This window comes from Mesoplodon bidens (assembly GCF_964165515.1).
Source record: "Mesoplodon bidens genome assembly, chromosome: 3".
Taxonomy (NCBI): Eukaryota; Metazoa; Chordata; class Mammalia; order Artiodactyla; family Ziphiidae; genus Mesoplodon; species Mesoplodon bidens.
Genome location: NC_138178.1, coordinates 74,502,576 through 74,523,613, shown reverse-complemented (window position 1 = coordinate 74,523,613; position 21,038 = coordinate 74,502,576). Strand labels below are relative to the sequence as shown.

General features: G+C 47.0%; 1 protein-coding gene across 2 annotated transcripts in view; it reads right to left on the bottom strand.

Moving 5' to 3' along the window:
* Positions 1-21,038, bottom strand: part of TTC23 (tetratricopeptide repeat domain 23) — a 114,728-nt gene that overhangs the window by 21,981 nt on the left and 71,709 nt on the right. For both annotated transcript variants that reach the window (XM_081228560.1, XM_081228561.1), the window contains 3 exons: positions 19,538-19,643; positions 5,941-6,068; positions 1,160-1,309 (listed from right to left, as the gene is read on the bottom strand). In XM_081228560.1, coding sequence (XP_081084686.1) covers positions 1,160-1,309; positions 5,941-6,068; positions 19,538-19,643 — 384 coding nt within the window. The remainder of the gene's footprint in view (positions 1-1,159; positions 1,310-5,940; positions 6,069-19,537; positions 19,644-21,038) is intronic.

Here is a 21,038-nt window from a genome sequence, read left to right as displayed (position 1 = left end):
GAAAACCTGATATGCCAAAACCACGAGGGAGGCTTCCCTGGTGGCACAGTGGTTAAGAATCCGCCTGCCAACGCAGGGGACATGGGTTCGAGCCCTGGTCCAGGAAGATCCTACATGCCGCGGAGCAACTAAGCCCGTGCACCACAACTACTGAGCCCACAGGCCTAGAGCCCGTGCTCCACAACAAGAGAAGCCACCGCACTGAGAAACCCGTGCATCGCAACAAAGAGTAGCTCCCACTCTCCACAACTAGAGAAAGCTCGCATACAGCAATGAAGACCCAACGCAGCCAAAAAATAAAAAAAAAAACCACGAGGGCAGTCTAATCCTACCAGGTACTACATCATGCTATGAAATCTCTATAATTAAGGCAATGAGGTACTGGGATTGAAATAAACGAAGAATAGAAAGAAATCCAGAAATAGACTCAAGTACATGTGGAAATGTAGTATGTGACGAAAGTGTTAACTCACTGGAGCATAGGTGGACTCTCTAATAAAATGGTGCTGGAGGGCTTCCCTGGTGGCACAGTGGTTGAGAGTCCGCCTGCCGATGCAGGGGACGCGGGTTCGTGCCCCGGTCCGGGAAGATCCCACGTGCCGCGGAGCGGCTGGGCTTGTGAGCCGTGGCCGCTGGGCCTGTGCGTCCGGAGCCTGTGCTCCGCAGTGGGGGAGGCCACAACAGTGAGAGGCCCGCGTACCGCAAAAAAAAAAAAAAAAAAATGGTGCTGGACAACTGGGCAGCCATTTGGGAAGAAGATAACATTAGATCCATACCTCATGCCATCCACACAAACTCCAAATTAAAAAAAAATAAACATAAGTCCTAGAAGAACACACAAAGAGTTCCTCTATAAACTGGGTGTACAGAAAGAGTAAAGTAAAATAAGATTGATAAATTACGCTATGTACAAATTTAAAATTATTTTCATAGTAAAGAATAATTGATAATTTATTTAAAAATCTATGTGCATAAGAGGATTACTGTACCTTTTACCCCAAAAAGTGTGATCTGAGATCGACTGCAAAAGTGATGTCATCTTACCTAAATAAGCCACTTGTAAAGTTTTATTTAAAAAGGGCTTGGTGGAGGGAGAGAAAGCTACCTGTGAGAAAGGGTGGGAGGGTTTTTTTCCACATTAGTTGGGCTGCAGCTTTACCTTCTTCAGTTTCTTGTGGGCCCTGCTCTTGTTCCCCTGTGCCAGGTCAGCCCGCCCCAGGAGCCGGTATGTCTCTGCCACCTCGGGACTGAGATCGCCAAACACTGCCACTTTGGCCTCCAGGGACTCTCTCAGGATGGAGGTAGCTCTCTGTGAAAGGAACAAAAAGCTGTCTGGTTAAATAAAAAGTTCAAAGCTGGATAAAGATCAGTGCCTCCTAAGAAAATGATGTAACTGATATGTATTTTCACTTTTTAGGGGAATGAGTTTGGGTAGAGTGTCTCATGAGCTGAGCCTACTTTCCTCCTTAAATAGGAATCAGGAAATAATATACATGGGGTGAGGGGGTGTTGCGGGGTACTGGAATGGTTTGAACTCTGAAGAGAGAATGCATAAAGGACCCCTGGAGAAAAAGCCATCTCAGATGTTACAGGAACCCATTTTAGTTGAGTAGTAAGAAGAAAAGCTAACATCGTGTCCTTTATGTGGCAAGAACCGTGCTAAACAGTTTATGTGTGTGAGCTCATTTAACTTGCACCATCTCCTTTAGATAAGGACAATTTTAATCCTTGTTTGCCAGAGGAGGAAACTGAGGCACAGAGCAGTCAAGAAACTTGCTCAGAGTCAGACAGCCCATCAGTGGCAGATCTAGGATCTGGATCCTGCCAGTTTTAATCCCTCTTAGTTGCAGGCTCTTCTCCCTCTGTGCACAGTGATGTTCTTATGTAAGTGAAAACTACAGTTTCCTGGCATTTATCTACTTACAGAACATCCAGAACATATTCCAGGGTTTTCCATTTCTCACAAGAAATAGTTCAGGAAACTTAAAGCAAACATTCCAACATGGTGAAAAGTTAAATATATTTGACATCTTGTTTGGTTTATCTGATTTATTTATACCAACATGGAATACAAAATATGAGTTGGTATTAATCTCTTCAGTCATACAGCAAGACATACAGAGGGAAAGCCCTGTATGTCGCTCTCCCATGTTTCTCCTGAAATTCTTCTACAATCTTCTACATGAAAGCATGATTACAGGTAGAGATCACAAACGCCCAATATAAGAGCCGAATAGGGACTTCGCTGTTGGTCCAGTGGTTGGGACATCACCTTCCAGTGTGTGTGGGGGTGTGGGTTCGATCCCTGGCCGGGGAGCTGGGATCCCACATGCCTCACGGCCAAAAGCCAAGGCACGGAACGGGGGTAATACTGTAACAAATTCATTGAGGACTTTAGGGATGGACCACATCAAGGAAATCTTTAAAAAAAATATATGGGAGAAATAAGTGGACCTTAAAAGAAAAATAGAGCCGAATAAAGCAGGAACCAGTGAAGGCGCCTTGCCCACCGCATAGTCCTGAAGGCATCCTGCTGCCGCTCCCCAGATAGAGGAGTTTGCAAGGCCTTTACTCAGTTTATTGGCAAGAATATGAATTAGGTGCTGGGGGTGGGATCAGGGAACCATGGTGAAAGGCACTGTTAAGGCAGAAACAATCTCTCAGATGGAAAGATAAATCACTGCTGGGGAAGAGAAACTGTAAATTGTGAAGTGTGTGACCCACCTTGGTATGGGTCTTGCCTGATGCTAAAGCCGGTCATGTCCCTTCCCAGTGTCTGTGATGCAACTGTTGGGTTTGGCAATTTTTCCATGAAAATTGGTTGTCAGGCTTGGAGGAGCCAATGATGGAAAGAAGAGCCAGACACCTTTTCCTAAATGAAGCTCTCAACGCCATTTACAGCCTGATTGAGGAAACTGGAGATAGATGTGCACGAACTTGAATGGCAAGTCGAGATGGCAATGGAAGAGATGCCACATGGATATGGGTTTAAAGGAAAGAGACTGTGACAGTCTCTGAGAGTTAGAAAAGCTTAATGGAGAGAAGTGAAGAATAAATAGGATTTAGGTGGACCAAGAAGAGGGCATGGGAACCTGGGAGCACAGTAGGAGCTGGGGGAAGCACACGGCACATTCAAGGCCAGTGAGGGGATGAATTTGACTATAGCAGAGAAAGTAGGAAGAGGAGCAGAGGGAGATGAGACAGGAGTCACGGGCTGGGGTGGTGGTGGAGACCTTCATGCCAGGCTGAGGAGTTTAGATTTTCTTATGGGGAATAAGAAGTCAGAGAAGCTTCCTGAGCAGCAGAGCAGCACAACTAGAAGAGTATCTTAACATGGAGTATGTTTTAACCTGTGGCAAAGTAAACTTCACTTACATTTTACCTTAAAAGGCATTTTCCTTCCCAAGGATCACCTTCCTGTTGGCAAAGGGTCCTAGCCCACATGTAGGCTGTGACACATCTGAGGTAGTCTGAGCACATCCTTGTGCTTGTGCCTGGGACTGTCCTTGGGCCCAGCCCCATTGGCCAGCTCCTGCTGGAACCCACAGTGAGGTCTGTAACCAAGAGTGAGCATAACACAAGGTGACACATTTGGTTGGACAGATTGTGTCACGCACAAGGGTGCCTGGCAGGAGAATGAGGAGGGCTGAAGTCCGGCCCGTGTTCCGCTCTCTAAGCAATGCGCCCTGGCACAGACTGCACCCACCTGAGGAAGAGGCAGCTTTGTCTATTCTTATAAGGGCACCAGAAGGGCTGGCAGGGGCTGTAGAATGCAAAGAGCCAGTTTGTTAAAATCTCCAGGGGAGGCCTCAGGAAGTGAGGTACATCTTTAGATCAATGCCACTGATTTGGGTGACTTGGGCAAGGGCAGTGACGTGTGGCAGCGGTGATGACAGACACCAGCGCAGGAAGCCAGACAGGAAAGGGGAAAAGGGTGGATGCCCTGTGGCAGCCAGAGCAGTCACACAGCCCATAGCCAAGCATCCATCCACCCATTGGCTCAACGCTCCCCCACCACGAATAAGAGAGTCCCTGCTGTCATGGAATTTGGTCTAGTCAGGGAGAGACAGTAACCGTCCACAATATAGTATTGTAGTACTCTGTTATATAATTATATCAGACAGGATTCTATGATGAAGAATAGTGGAGAGAATCTAATGAAGACTGAGGGAGGGGAATCAGGCAAGCTGGTGAGTCCTGAAGGATGGATCTGCATTAGCCAGGAGATCAATGAAGAAGAACCTTCCAAGAGCAGGAGACAAAAGCTGACACTGCCCAGAAATGGGGATTAGAAAAGGCCACTGTGGCTGGAACACAGATCAAGGGAGGGGGCAAAAATGAGACTGGAAATGTCAGCAGAATCCATAATGTGCAAGGTATTGTGGGCAATGTGGGATTCTGGCTTATCTTAAGGGCACTGAGGAGTCAGTGTAGTATTTTACAAATGGGGGTCCACTGATCAGATCTGCTTTTTGCAAAGATCACCATGGTTTCCTTATTCAGAATGGATTAGAAAAGGGCAAGAGTGGAAGCAGCAGCTGGGGAACAAGAGTTTGTTAGAGAGGTCCAGGTGGGAGATGATGACTGATAGAGGTGGAGACGGCAACCAATGGATGGATTCAAGGGGCATTTTGAAGGTAAAAATGACTGATGAGCTGGAAGGGCTAAGGCATGATGGGGGCAGAATTCCCCTCAGATTTCTGCCCTGAGCACTCCACATAGAACTTCTAGAGATGTTCTAGAATCTGAGGCCCCTGGAAGGCCACTCTCTACTTGGTTGGGTGATCCAGAAAAATATGGAAACTCCATTTGTTATGGTTACTGTAGCCCAACTTTGGCCTGACGAACATTCGTGCATCTAGATTAAAAACCTATGTTCCTTAAGCTCACATCAACTGAGAGAAGGGTGAGGGATTAAGGGTTAGGAGAGAGCTGTGGGGGAGAAGGTCTACATAACAGCAGAGGAAATAAAAAGGTTTTCATCTCAAGGATTTGCCTTGACAGGTTAGAGGTTTTTTGTTTTTTAAAAAATATTTATATATTTATTTGGCTGCATCGGGTCTTAGTTGCAGCATGTGGGATCTTTCATTGCGGCATGTGGGCTTCTTTCTAGTTGTAGCATGTGGGTTTTCTCTCTCTAGTTGTGGCACACAGGCTCCAGGGTGCGTGGGCTCTGTAGTTTGTGGCATGTGGGCTCTCTTGTTGAGCCGTGCGAGTTCAGTAGTTGTGGTGTGCAGGCTTTGTTGCCCCACGGCATGTGGGATCTTAGTTCCCTGACCAGGAATCGAACCCGCATCCCCTGCATTGGAAGGCGGATTCTTTACCACTGGACCACCAGGGAAGTCCCATTGACAGGTTAGAGTTGAAAAAAAAATCTGTATAAATGAAGCATGTGGGTGTCTGGTAGTTGTTAGGCTTTTTATGGAATAAGTTCCCAAGGGTTTAACTACCAATGAATACAAATTCTGGGTCTGGTTCCATTTTTACAAGCCATGGAAAACATGCCTGTATGGTTCAATGGACAGTGAGCCGTAACTTCTGCACTGTGTAGTTCTTATTAGATATGCAAATTTCATCCATTAGCTAAAATAATGAGAGGAATTAGACACACTAACTTCCACCCTCTATGCCAGGCAGAACCACAGGCTGTGGTAAGCAGAGTCTGTCCACTGGGTTCTCAAGGTTTCTAGTCCTTTAAGATACTCCGCAGGTGGACATGGCATCTACATTCTCATGAACTTTTTTGTTTCCCGAGAGCAAATATCTGGGAGCTGCCCAAGAGTGGCTGCCTGGCCTTATTTATCCCTCTCCCTGTGGAGCCTGGCACATGCCTTGCACATGGTAGATGCTTAATGCTTTCAGAGTGCAGGAGTGGCCCTTTGGATATCAACTGGGTTGCCCAGGTAAATAACTAGTCAGCTGTGGTCCAAACTCACTTACCTCTTTTTGTCCAGTGACTTGTAGAAAATGGCAATAATCATCTTGAATGGAAAGAAATTTGGCTTTTCCTATCTCTTCAGCAGCCTTAAGATTAGCCATGCTATCTTGAAAATACTGCTCAGCCACATCTGAAGAAAAGCATCACAACAACAATGTTGAAAACAGCTTGCAGATTTGAAATGGAAATAGAATAAGTATGTGTTTAGTCATGGTGAATGATCTGAAAATAATAAGTAATTGGACAAGATAACCCAGTTAAGGAAACTGTCTTTTGTCAATTAATCTGACTGTTTTATTAGACAGGGTCTAGTTCTCAGAAAGATACTGCAATTTATTTTCGTTGGTTTTCATACATCTTCCCTTTCCCAGTGATACAGTAAGCAAAGTTAATGCAAACAGGGAAACTATCCCCTAGACCTGACACATTGTTAAGTTTTCAGATCGATTAACCATTAATTCTTTGTAAAAGTCTGATTGCTCCTCACTGGGTTTAGGACTCCAAGGATCCACTGACTTTAATGGACTCTGTAATCTTGGAATGTAACTTGATAACCCTAAAATTCTGGAAAATATGGCTGACATGCTGCTGAAGGAAAAACCTCAACCATTCCAAACACTTAAACATACTGGTTATAATATAACAAAAATATTTGAAATATTTGCAAACCTTGAAAGCAAAAAAAGGAAAATCTCAGGTATGGAAAATGAAGAGGAAACTAAAAGCCAAAGCAGGGAGGGGGAGCTAAAGCTGAATGGTCCATGAGGGGATTAGGAAAAAGGTGTACTGTATTCCCAGATGGGGTTTGATAAGCCTGAGTAGGGCTGGAGATGAAGCCTGAGGCCTCTGTGTGGTAGGAAGCTGGAATGGGGCTCCCTGCAAAAATCCAGTGTTATAGGCAGATTTCTAGGATGTCCCCAAATGACCCTCAACCTTGATTATGCCCTCCTCTTTGATTATGGGTGGAACTTATAAATATGCTGAGATATTACTCCTGTCATAAGATTACGTTATATGGCACAGTTGACTGTGAGAAAGCAAGATTACCCCTTGGGCCTAACCTAATGACACCAGTCCTCTAAAAGCAGAGTTTTCTTCAGTTGGAGGGAGAAAAGGAAGGCAGAGAGATTCGAAGCATGAAAGGGATTTGAAAAGGAGGTTCTCCATTGCTGAGATGGAGGGAACCATGGTACAAGGACCCAAGAGTGGCCCATAGGAGCTGAGAGAGGTCAATAGTCAGCAAGAAAATGGGGAGCTCAGTCCTACAACCACAAAGAACTGAATCCTGATAATAACAGGGATGAGCTTAGAAAAGGACCCCATGATCCAGATGAGAATGTAGCTGGCTGACAACTTGATTTTAGCCTGAGCAGAGACGCCAACCTTACCATGCTAGACTTCTGACTGACAGAATTGTGAGCTTAAACTGGGTGTTTAAACAACCATAATTTGCTATGCAGCAAAAGAAAACCAATATAGCCAGGAATCCCTAAAATTGAGATAAGAACAATTGTGTTGGTCCAAGGAGAAGCCTCAAGGCTGTCCCTCCAGAGGCCATGGCTAGAAAAAGAGCATCTGAAAGAAACTGGGACACTGCACGTGAGACACGCACATGTTTGAGGGCTGAATCTGCACCACCTACATGATTTGGAAGTTCTTTTTTTGTTTTTTGTTTTAAATTGTTCCACATCACTCTCCCTCCTTCCCTCCTTCCCTCCTTTCCTTCTTTCCTTCTTTCCCACCCTCCCTCCCTCCCTTCCTTCCTGCCGTGCTGCCAAGCTTGTGGGATCTTAGTTCCCCGACCAGGGACTGAACCCAGGCCCATGGCAGTGAAAGCACAGAGTCCTAACCACTGGACAGCCAGGGAATTCCCTTGGTTTGGAAATTCTGAACCAATAAATTAAAGTAGAAACTAAGGGCTTAATCTCCAAAATATACAAGTAACTCATACAACTCAACAACAAAAAAAACAAACAACCTAATAGAAAAATGGGCAGAAGACCTTAATAGACATTTCTCCAAAGAAGACATACAGATGGCCAGTAGGCACATGAAAAGATGCTCAACATCATCACTTATTATTAGAGAAATGCAAGTCAAAACTACAAAGAGGTACCACCTCACACCGGTCAGAATGGCCATCGTTAAAAAGTCTACAAATAACAAATGCTGGAAAGGGTGTGGAGAAAAGGGAGCCCTCTTACGCTGTTGGTGGCAATGGAAGTTGGTGCAGCCACTATGGAAAACAGTGTGGAGGTTCCTCACTGTTACTCAGTGTAGAAACTTCTAGCACTTAATTCTTTTCCACCTTTTCATATTAATTTATTATGCTGAGTCTTGCCAAGATCAAAAAAACCCTAAAAACAAAAAACCACTGGTGGAGGAGAGGATGCTGGGAAAGCTGTAGAAGGCAAGAAGCATCTAGAATCCCCCGGGCTTAATTTTTTCTTCGGAAAAAAACATCAGAGGGCCTGGCAGATGGCGGAAACTGTGGACCACTTAGGAAAAAAGAAAAGCCCGCTTACCTTGTTTCCTCTAAGTCTTAAACATAGTTCATTTTCATTTTATGTGGATGATACTAAGAAGTCAGACCATTTCTTTGATAGAATAAGTACAAAATCTTAAGATGTTTTTTGAAAAGAAGCTATTAGCATTTATTAATGAATCCTGTTGAGACATTTCGTAAAGAGAAATATGCATTCCTGGCAAGCTCTGTCTCCAAACGGTTTTTACTTAGGTAAAACTAAAAATAGAATTACCGTAAGATCTAGCAATCCCACTCCAGGGCATATACCCAGACAAAACTATAACTCAAAAAGATACATGCACTGCTATGTTCACAGCAGCACTATTCACAGTAGCCAAAATGTGGAAACAACCTAAATGTCCATTGACAGATGAATGGATAAAGAAGATGTGGTACATATATACAATTGAATATTACTCAGCCATAAAAAAGAATGAAATAATGCCGTTTGCAGCAACATGGATGCAACTAGAGATTATCATACTAAGTGAAATAAGTCAGAAAGAGAAAGACAAATACCATATGATATCACTTATATGTGGAATCTAAAATATAGCACAAATGAACCTATCTATGAATTAGAAACAGACTCACAGACATAGAGAACAGACCTGTGGTTGCCAAGGGGACTGGGGGTGGGGGAGGGAAGGACTGGGAGTTTGGGGTTAGCAGATGTAAACTATTATACAGAGGATGGATAAACAACAAGGTCCTACTGTATAGCACAGGGAACTATATTCAATATCCTGCGATAAACCATAATGGAAAAGAATATAAGAAAAAGAAAGTCTATAAAGTAGAAAGTAGCCTGAAAGTGGAAAAATTATAGGACTCCAGCACAGAGGTAGCAAACTTATTCCATAAAGGACCAGATGGTAAATATTTTAGGCTTTGAGGACTAAATGGTCTCTACTGCAGCACAAAAACAGCCAGAGGTGACACGTGAAATTGAGCTTGGCTGTGTGCCAAGAAAACTGTTTACAAACATGGGTGGGGAGCTACATTGCCCTGTGGACCGTAAGTTTGCTGACCCCTGCTCTAGCAGAGGGAAATGTGATTGTCTTCCTCCCTCAGGGACGTGGGACACCTCCTCCCGCCACCCTGAAGTGCCTGCTGGAGACAACCTCACGGGGACACATGACAGTACATAAAGTGTGTTGGGGACGATTGTGAACCATACATACAATGGTCTACTTAACATTTCCATTTGGAAATCTCATATGTACTGTGTAGCACAAATACACATGAGCAAAAAGATCAGATGTTTTCTTTGGCTTCTTTAGACTTCCTCTGTATTTGGTTATTTTCCCTTTCTCACCTCTAATATTGTTTTTGTGCTTTCTCCCCATTTTTCTTGATTAGACAGGACAGTGTATTATCTATTTGGATATCCTTCCAAAGGGTGGGCCCTCAAATTAGTTTTTCTCAGACTGTGATGTGAATGCCAGGTGCTTCCAAAGAGGCCTCCATGAACGCAGGGCTCCAGAATTCACAGAGGAGCAAGGAAGGGGCCGGCCTGTGCAGACTGTGGTCGCTTCTGGAGGCGGGAGTGAGTGGGAAGGAGGGCAGGCTCTGCAGGTCAGGGGCTGCCTGCGTCAGGCTCCAGTGCTGCCACCTTCCGGCTGTGCGCCTCCATTGTTGGCCTCGGCTATTTCACCTCAAAGAGGAACCTTTAGGCCATTATAGGGTTGTTGTAAGGAGTAAATGGGTTAATGCATTATAGGGTTGTTGTAAGGAGTAAATGGGTTAATGCACACACAACTGATGACGTGCCTGACATCTAGTCAGTGCTCAGTAACCGTTAACCATTTTAGTTTCAGGGAGTTTCGATCACTGTGGCTATGAGCCTCCCTCACCCATACTAGGCTGACCAGCAGGCACACTGGAAGCAGAGATGGACATGGAGAGGACAGGAACACTTGGAAAACAGACAGAGTGGTCAAAAGGCACAGAAGCCTGGGATCATGTGCAGATAGACGGCTCCGTACACCTCAAGAGCTCTGAGAACAGCCCTGAAATTCACAATGAGCGCGGTGGGCCTCCAGAAAAGATTCAGGTACATCCCATGTGATCTGTTGTAGAAAGGAGAGAAGTAAACACTTGGCAAATGTGTCTGTCAAATCCAGGCAACCTAAAGAAAACTTAGGTGTGAAAACAAGTAAGTTTCATTTATCTGCAAGATTTACTTTGCTTAGGATCTAGGCAGTTGCCAGATAGAAGCGAGAATTAGGCTGGGACGTGCTGCCTTTCAGAGAGGTCTCGGAGCTGACTGGCCCCAGACTTTGTGACTAGACAGAAGTCTATTGAACTGGAGTCCCTGCTCCACTCTTTCAATGGGGGGTCTATCCACTGCCAGACCAGCAGATGGATTTCTAGAGTATTACTCAAATTTTTTCTTGGTAGGAGAAAATTTTACAACTGTACATGAAAAATGTTACATCTCTTTAGTCCTTGCTGGCTCATGGGAGAAAATATTACAGATTAAATGTTCAGACTACATATTAACTTTGGTTGTTTTGATAATCTGATGACAGCAAATGTGGGGATGATGTGGCGCTTATTTTGTTGATTCTAAAAGCATTACGGAGATGTATGTTCCATGTCTAAAAATTAACAAGTTTATTCAGGAATGGAGTACTACTGATATTTTAATTTTCTGTCTAATTGGGAATTAACCAAAGAATGTAACTGAGCCCTTCTTGAAGAGTAGAAGTTTTTCCGAGTCTCAGCCTCATTCCCCAGAGATGAGCCCTTGCTCTGAAGACCTGTAGTTGTAAAGGGCATAGGAAGGAGTTGGGACTGAACAGGTAAGAACTGAGTCTCTGACCCTGGGATTTTGCAGAAGAAGTGGTGCCAGGCTCAGAAAAAGGAAGAGATCAAAAGGGATGGGAAGCATTTCCCTCCTTTCCTGGGTAAGGAGCCGGTCTCCCAGACACAGGTGGACATAGCTGCGCTTTGTCCCTTTCCAGCCCCTCTCTGGTAAAGATCTCCCACCTCTTAGTATTCCTTCCCCTGGCAGTCACATGCTGACCAAGCCCCCCTCCCCCCACAAAACCACCCCATTTCGGCTGGTCCCCTAGAGCTTAGTGCCAGATGCCCCTTTCCTTTGTCTAACTGATCTCACAGGATGCTGGGAGAAAGGAAGCTCCTTGGTCTAACTCATACTAGTGTGTAAATGGCTCAAACCTCTAACTCAGGGAGGCCTAGTCACATTTTCCAAAAAGGATGCTTGTTAGCATATTTGGATCTCTGGAAGAGGGACTGGAAGTGAGGGAGGAAGGAAGGGGTTGGGGGAAGGAAGGAATTTATTACTCAAACTAAGGCTACATGGCTACTGAAGTGGAAAAAAGCTAGGCTTTGTGGTGAGACGTCAGCGACAGGCCCTGACTGGGAATCTGCCCTCTGGGGTCAGCTCCTAAGGTTGCTGCTCCCCTTTCCCCGTTTCAGAGTCCTCAGTTTCTCAAAAGGTCCAAGTTTCTTCCATTTCTGTTCCTGGGAGGTCTTTAGTCACCGGGGGGCAAGGCCAGGGAGGAGGGGTCTCTGACAGCTGTTGTCACATACAAGCGGACCACATGTCAGGCATCATGTCAGGACCCTTATATATGAGAACAGCCTAGGGCTCGGGAACAGTGGAAGGTCCAGGGCATACACTGTGGGCGTCTTCCCTGTCTGTAAATTTGAAACCACTTTTATTTTTACCTGGGATATAGGAAAGCTCTTTTATTGCAAGACCCTGACTTATTTTCCCCCATCCCCCAAGCCCCTAAATTAGCTTTCTGAACTATGAATCCCATGATTACTCTTTGAGGGGAGAGCAAATTTGTCCTATTATTACAGCTAAGGAGTTACTCCCTAAGAAGCAGAGCTGGTTCTCCTGGGAGTGGGCATCCCCCAGGAGGTCCACCTGGCACAAGTGACAGTGGGGTTTCCAGAGGGACAGGAGGTCACAGCCCCTGGGGTGGGATGCCACTTCTTGGCACAGACCTTGTGCCTGAAGTTGGGTGTGGGTTCACAAAGAGCCTCGGCAACCTGATGCTGGTGGCCTCGGCAAGAGATGAGGTCATTTTCTAAAGCCCAGGAGCATGACTTAGCTTGTAAATCTGAGCCTTAGTGGCACAGGTGTTCCAAGGCCATGAATCTTCTCCCATTTTCATTCCCGCAGAATGTCGGGGCTGTCTGTGAGTTAGGGTGAGGGGGTAAGTGTGGCCCAGCGGGCAAGGTGGCTTAATGTCTCCCAGAGGCCCCTTCAGACTCTATTCCATCTGTATGTTCATATACAGGCAAAAGAAAACAGGGCTCCATTCAAAGAGCAAGAGGAATGTGGGGTTACGATTTGGCACCCAGGAGGTCAGGAGGCTTTTAATTAAAATAAATTCCAGTGACCCTGGGCTCATTTTCTTGAGGCTGTCCCAAGGCAAGAGTTGGAATGGTGAGGACAACTCTCATTATGAGGGAGGCCTGTGTGTACAATGTGACAATTATCTTTTGTAACAGTCTTCAGAAACTGTACTCTGCACTAACTGCAAAAGCATTAAGGACCCCAGGGAATTTGAATATGGAAACTCTCAAATCCTAGCCTGGCATTAACCCAGAGGAGCGCTATCACCCAGCGAACAAATGGATTGAACCCATTTAGACCCTGCTGGGAGCTGCCTGGGGCTTTGCACAGGCAGCTGCCCTGAGGCTGCCTGCCAGCCTTGTGGGGGCCACAGAGTAGCCTGAGGGCAGGCGAAGCCCCGGACAGGCTGACTCCTCACTGCATGGCCCTCAGTGGTCCACACTGGAGACCACCTTCAAGAGGAACGTTTTCATAGGGCATGGACAGGGTATCCGGGAGCAGTAGACCTGCTGCTCCTGAGCTGTGTGGTCCCTGGAAGTCCATGGCCATCTCTGGGGGCAGGTTTGAATCAGTAGAGTAAGGTGACCAAAATGGCGGCAGGCTGGGTGAGGTTCACACAGCAAAGTGTGCATGAAGTGTCTGCATAGTGCCTGGTACCCACAGGCCTGGTCTGGGCTCAGTCACCATAGGGACTGCCTGCCTTGAATGTCCTCCCCACCAGGAAGCTGACCAGGACTGCCCCCCACCCCCAACACCACCCAGAGTCCCACTTGGGGCCACCCAGTAGTGATCAGGTGCCCAGCGCCCCAGGCCTGTTGCCTTGCCACAGTTGCTTGTCTTGGTGAAGTATATGTCATTTCCATAAGCTGCCCTAATAATATGTTTTGAAGCCAAGTCAGGGTATAAATAACTTAGGCTTTTCTGAGAAGTTCTGAACATAAATTATTAGCCAGCACAAAAGTGAAACACCAGAGCCTCATAAAAGTGATTATCAGAGAGCCCATCATCCTCCCTAGGAGAGGGATAAAGCCGCAGACTTTGTTCTCAGACACAAAGATGAAAGGCAGTTTGTAAGCAAAGCTCAGTGAGGTTTCAGTTCTGCCACAGGTTGTCCCTCTGTGAAGAGAGACCAACAGCACAGACTTGGGGTGGAAAAGGCCACACCTTCTACTCCTCTGCTGGCCTCAAGAGCTGCCAACCCCTGCAGCCCACACCTGCCCCCACCTTTGGGGCTTCCGGGCTCCCTGGACCTCTGAGGACAGAGCACCCTCAGAGCCACGACCTCTCTGGTTCTGGAGTGTGGTCAGGTAGGCAGCGCCTGGCCTCTGTCTAAGGCCTTGCTTTGCCTCTAATTGCCAGCGTGACGCTGGCCACACCTTGGACCCCAGTCCTCTACATGGGATGTGCTTTAAGGTGCCTTCCAGAGGTTTCTGAGAGGGGGTCTTACTAACGATGGTGGAAAACAGGGTAAGAGGCTTCCCTTTTCTTCTCTGGCCTCACCCACTGCTCTCTCTCTGATGCTTCCCCTTCCCACCTGGCCTGTGGAGCACTGAGCAGGATGGAAGCTGACATCTGCTTGGGGAGCTCAGGCACCAGGCTCAGGCTGGCTGGGCATTCTGTAATAAGAAGTGGGCCCTGAGTAGGAGCTGGGGAAGGGTCTCTCAGAACACACAGGACTTGAGGCGGGTGGGAAGGCTGAGGAGGAAGAGAGAGGGAGAGGGGAATAGTGAGGAGGAAGGGAGAGGTGGGTGGGTGTGGCCAGCAGCAGCTTACACTCATTCCCACTGCAGGCCTGCACCACAAGCCCCACTTGGAGGCCTCAGGTTGGAGGTGGGCGACGGAGGCAGCACAGGCAGCCAAGGAGGGCCACGGGAAGGTGAAGAACACCTTCCCGTGGCTGCTCCCAGGTGGCCACATTACCTGTCAGGAGCCCACTGGAGCTGGGTGCGTCTGTCTGATTTCCAGTCTCTCTGAGACACATGGGGCTCAAGGAGCATCAGTAACACCATGAGCAGGAAGTAGGCTGCGGGTGGGGCAGGTCCCAGCATGGGGCAAGCTGAGAAGCAGGCCACAGGAGGAAGAGCTGAGAAAAGCGGTGATGGAGGAGGGTAAAAAAGAGGAGACTCCATGGAGATACAGAGCCTACCTTCAGATACTTACATATTCCGTGTCTACTGTATAAAAGTAGGGGAGAGGCCAGGACAAGTGGGGGCCTGGGATACATACATATCCGTGTGTAGGGAGTTAGATCTTGGGAATGCACCCCATGCCCATGAGTCTGTCCATATAGTCAGGGATCCCACCACCTGCCCCAAGGTGGGCAGGGGCATAGCCCATTCCCTTCTGCTGTCTCTGGAACCTACAGAGCTCCCTGGCCTGCCGGAGCCCAGGCTACAGATGGGGCCACTTCCAAACAAGGCCACCCGTGCTCAGCGGGTTCTGCCTCTCAAAGGTTTACACTAAAATGTACTTGGCTTCAGCCCATTTCATTTTAATATCCTTTAGGAGAAGAGTTATAAACACAAGGCCAATGCCCGGAGACTTAGCAGGGTTGGGAGAGCTGTTAATACCAAGTTTGTCTATGGCTGCTCTGGGAAGCTGGCCAGGCTCAGGTTAGTGACATTCTACAAGCCTGAATTGGGAGCCCTTATGCAATCACAATCCTTCGTGACTTCTAAGGCAGTTTTGTCTCCATAAGGAATGCAGGAAGGCACAGGGCAAAGGGATTAGTTTGATTGTGGAGCCTGAAACACACTGGCTTCTTGGCCAGTGGCGTTTTGTTGGTCCGAGGGCAATGCCTTCAATGGACATTTAGCAAGTAGGCTATGGAGAATCCCTAGATGAGAAATTTTTCCTATTAACAATTCTTTAAAAAACAAACAAACTGTACTTGGCACAGACTAGTTTAAGCATAGGAGAGCAGAGTTGAGATTCCCGTGCACGTGGATTCCTTGGCACTCAGTGGAACGTGCAGATTTGCTCCCAGGAGATCTGGCTGGGACTTCTGAACCACAAATGACCAAAGTCCAGGCCAGAGAGTCCTGCCTGGGTGAGAGCTAGGGTGGGGAGGCTGGTCCCCCCCTTAGTTGTCAGACAAAGATAAATTCCAAATGCCTGCCTTTCCTTTCCCCTTCCAGGAGGTAGCAGAAGCCTGGAGAAATCTCAGCCCTGGGTGGGTTTCTCTCATTACCGCATTGGCCACATTGGTGTGAGGGGACAGCAGGGGTACATGAAAACCAGGCACCCTGAAAGACGGTGGGAAGGCGCCTGCGCACTGCCACTGCAGCTCCTGGCTGCGGGGGACCCCGCTCCTTCCTGCTTTTTCGGGGAAGCTGAGTCCATGCATGTAACACGGCTGTACCCTCTGGGCCCAGGCCACTGTGCTTAGGCACTTGGCAGATAAGAGCCGGAACAAACTATCTTAAAATGCCAGCCGAAGAGCTCATTCATTGTCCAGTCTTCCCCATGTTTGTCACCAAGGGAACAAAGATTCCCACAGCAGCACATTCAAGCCTGTTAACACAGTAGGAATAGTCTGTGGTTTCTCTTTGCTTTGATTCTTTTCTGATGTGCCCATTTCGATGGTTGGCTTGAGGCCTTAGGGGCAAGGGCTGGTGCTCCTCTCTGCCCCTGCTCCAGGGCTTCATGCTGCCTCTGCACAAGCATCTGTTCTGATCCACCAGCTTCTCTGCCCAGCCTCCTCACTTAGTGTTGACTCGCCTTCAAGCCTTCAGTGAACTCTCTTCCTGTTGGTGTCAAGGTGATAGACATTTCCAGTGTCTTCTGATTAGTGGAAGCTGAGTCTGAGAAGGGAGCATCCTTACACTGACTGGGGCTTTGTCCTTCTTGGGTAGAGCAACGAGTAGAGAGGATATCGACTGATGGTGCTGGTGGTATGGAGAGCTGGCTGTGTTAGCTCCTTTGTAAAATGGGAGGTCATCTTGCCTCCAAGGCGTGTTAGGATTAAATGGGCATGTTCGTGACAGTGCCGGCACCTGCATACAACGGGCGCTCGACCCCTGCTACTGCTGTTGTCATTGTTGCTAGTATGATTGTTGCTATGATTCCTGCTGGTTCGGGTCCCTGAGACCTCTGTGAGTCAGTATGTTTCAAGCAATCGATCCTCCAGGCCTCAGGCAGAAGTGACCCCCTTCCTAATCTGCAAAGCCAGTTGCAACTGTCCAACTCCCTGCTCTTGGGGGAAGTTTTTTTCTTATCCTTCCCTATTCATCCTCCTCCTCCTTTAGATACTGACTGGCAAGTCGGCTTTCTGGGTGCAGGTCACCAAACAGTCTGAGCTGCCAAAGAGACATGGGGCAGAATGGGGGCTGAGAGCCTGTGCACACTCCTGGGCTGGCCCCTTCCCAGACGGCACTCAAACTGGTTTCCTTGGGCCACCGTTGTTCTTCTCAAGTCCCTCTCTCTCCCCAAAGCCACACACTCTTTGGGAGGGGAAAGAAGGGAAAAGGGCATGTGCAGTGCCAGTCCTTATAATATAGCATGGAGGTCAAGAGCCTAGGTTCAAGTCTACCACTCCCTGGCTATGGCTCTTGGGAAATTACCTAACCCTCTGTGCCTTAGTTTCTCCATCTGAAAACTGGGAACACTTGTACCAAACTCACAGAGCTGTGGTGAGGATTAACTGAGTTAATAAGTATAACATGGTTAGAACCATGACAGTATGTACTATGTAAGAATTAGCTATTATTACTGTGTGAGGTCATTACATTTTCACAGACCTAATTATCTGTATCAAGTTGGTATTAGTGGCATTCTCTATTTACAGGGGAGGCTATACCAACACCATATTTAGACTGGAAAACTTAGAAAAAAAATACATAATTGGATTGTTTCTGATTCTATAATTAAACAAAGCAGAATGGTCTAACTTTGCAGCTACAAGAAACAAGTATTTTAGGGACAACGATTTCTATTGTTCCCCACCTAATCCATACATTCATCAGGTGTGTACAGTGAGCACTAGCTGAGATGCTGGCAAACGGGAATCCCTCTAGGCAAAGATGGTCTCTGGCCTTAGCCTCCTGTAGTTGCTTGGTATTCTCTGGGAGTAGACCCCCTCCCCCACACCCCAGCAGTTTAAATGCTCAGAAACTTCCAGTTCTCAACCCATGAGCCCCCCAAGAAAAACAGGAAGGACCTGACAACCACTTATTATACTCATGCTTCCCAGGTCAGAAGTTAGGGATCTAGCCCTCACACTTGTTCGCATCCCTCACAGCCTGAAACATATTTGACTTGGTGACCATCAACTATGCATTGATTTCACATAAAAATTCAGATTTCTGCCTTCTCTTGAATACAAGCCTGCTATCCACATGACAGTAATGGTCTGGAGCTGAATAACAGCTGCTCACTTTCGACAGGGGAGGGGCCTCTCCAGTTTGCCACAGTCCTCACCACTCCCTATTGCATCTCTCAGATTACAGCCAACAGTTAGCTGCCATTTATACTTATGCTTGCTGCTGCTACTGTTTTCTAATGACTACCCGCTTCACTCACATTGCTTACTTGGTTCCTATAGACATTTAGATTTGTGACTCTTGCTAATCTAGGGGTTTCCATCATGTTTGCATTTTAAGTATCCTATTAGTACTTGTGGCATGGAAGGTTATTTTCCCCTATTAAAGGAATTTTAGCCACCAATAAACTGGTTAAAATGTTGGCTCTTTGAAGGTTTTGAAGTTGATTGCTATGTATGGAGTGTTCTAGGGAGTTAGGGTAAGGAAGGTCGCCTGCCTTTTCTATCCTCCAGCTCTGAAAAGGTGCTCAAAGCTCCAGGAGACCAGAATGAAGGATCTTTAAGGTGAGATGGACAGAAAGATAAACACTGGTATCCCCTTCCCCAGCTCCTCCCTGGACAGGAGCCCCTGCCTGGCCCAGGGACCTCTGCAGACCAGGCTGCTCGCTGAGGCTCCTCCTTCATCTTCTCCCCACACCAGCCTCCTCATCTTAGCCCAGCTCCTACTCCCTGAACCTCAACCTCAAGCCTTCCAGATACTGATTTTCAAATTGATGGCACACTGGACCTTATTTTCATACAGTGCATAAGTATTTTTAGCTGACATCTTGGAATATACCTCTTGTCTTCTTTATGAGTTATACTCTGTTTATGAACATTCTGACCAACAACAAAGAAAGTCACTAGAATGCATGTTCTCCATCAACAGAGGCTTATTGTATGCTCTGAGCCCAGGATGGAGGATTAAAGAACTCCCAAGCTCACTGCTCTACCTATTATGTGGGGCTAAGAAAAACCATATGACTCATAAATGACAACTTCCTTTTGGAATCCTGAAGCCGTGTAAGTTCATCCTGATTGAAAGCTCAGCCCTGTGAGAGTCTGGCGGCCAGAGTTCCAGCAGGTCAGATCCGTTGCCACAGTAGCTCCACGACCTTTAAAAATAGATCACCTTTGGAAGCCCAGTAGATTTCCCTGTAAGCCCAGCACGAACTCTCTGGGGCTCTGATAGCTATGTTTGGATGAAGATTTGCTGTATTTGAGAGTAAAAGATTAGAGGAAGGCTGAAAAAAGAAACCAAAGGACTCTGGACCCTGGTGAAGCTAAAAGAGAAGGCTCTCTGAAGGGTCTGTCCCAGCTCTATCCACCTGCTCACCCATCCCAAAGGCACCTAGCCCACAGACACCGACGCACATGGGACAGGCAGGGAGCAGGCCTCGCTGTCCCCCACGGGAGGCTCGCTTTCGCTCTCACCATGGTGCTCGGGCCTCCCAGAAGCGACAGCAGCACAGGCGACAGAGTGTGCGGACACGGCCGCCTCCTCTTGAGAGGGGTTTCTGCTCAGGACGATGAGATGTGCCTGTCATCATGGAAAGAAGACACACATTTGTTTACATGCTTGGCAGCAGCAGCAGGGGACTAACTGTTCTTGGAGCGATAAGCAGAAAGCCAGGGAAATTTCTAGCAAGCTAAACAATATGATTTATGTGGAAGCACAATCAACTCTTGGGAGAGCTGGGTTTTAAAAGCATTGTGTAGTGGAGAGAGAAAGCACCAAGCCCTGGACGCTGAGTCCAGATAGCTCGATGCTGTGGCCAGGGCTTATTCCTAAGTAAATAATTTAAAAGTCTATGCTCCCATGAGTGCAGTGTCAGCAGAAGAGTGGGGAGGGTTTCCAGGAGGAAGGAGATGGATTAAAAAGTGCCTGTGCTGCAGGGGAAGTGGGCAAGCACAGAACCCTACCCACTGGTCAGCCCAGAGAGGGGGACCTACCCCTAGTATCGGCAGCCTCACCCACAGAAACCCCGACCCCACCCCCATGCCTGGTCCGCCAAGCCCATTTGCCTATAACCTTGGCAAACTGGACCACAGGAGCTGCCGAACACAGGAAACAGCTCAGTTCCTTGAAAATGAAAAGGAAGCCCATTTAAAAATTCTTTAAGGGGAAAAAACCACCATATGATCCTATGAACATAAAATAAAAAGGATCCTTTCAAATAAAATACAAACTATATCCCTTCAAATTAAAAGATATTAAGCAAACAAGTAAATAATCCCATGGATTAGTCATAGCTCCTGGAGGCTGAAAGAATTGGGGTGCTTTGGGCAGTGTGCACCAGGGCAGGAGGAATGTCAGCATTCATGACATGGTAGAAACAGCAAATCTGAAGGCAGGGCATCAAGGTCAGAATCTTATCTCCATCCTTTATTAGCTGTGAGGTACCTTGGGCAAATCACCCACTCAGCAACCTCAGTGTTTTCATCTATAAAATGAGGATAATAAAAATTGTCAAAAATATTTAAATCGGGGGCTTCCCTGGTGGTGCAGTGGTTGAGAGTCCCCCTGCCGATGCAGGGGAAGCAGGTTCGTGCCCCGGTCCGGGAGGATCCCACATGGCACGGAGCGGCTGGGCCCATGAGTCATGGCCACTGAGCCTGTGCATCCGGAGCCCTGTGCTCCGCAACGGGAGAGGCCACAACACTGAGAGGCCCGCGTGCCACAAAAAAAAAAAAAAAAAAAAAAAATTAAATCGATATCGCAAATGAAAAAGAAATGAAAAGTAACAGCCTAAATCTTAAACTAGATAAAGCCATACCACTAGAACCTTCTAGTCCAGACCAAGCAGTGAGACAGCAAAGCCATAGAGACTTGCTCCTCTGATGACCAGCTTAATGAATTTCTGAGATGATAAGCAGGGTAGACTCTAAACTGTCCCCTCATTTGTCATATGTTAAAATCCACTAGTTATTAGAT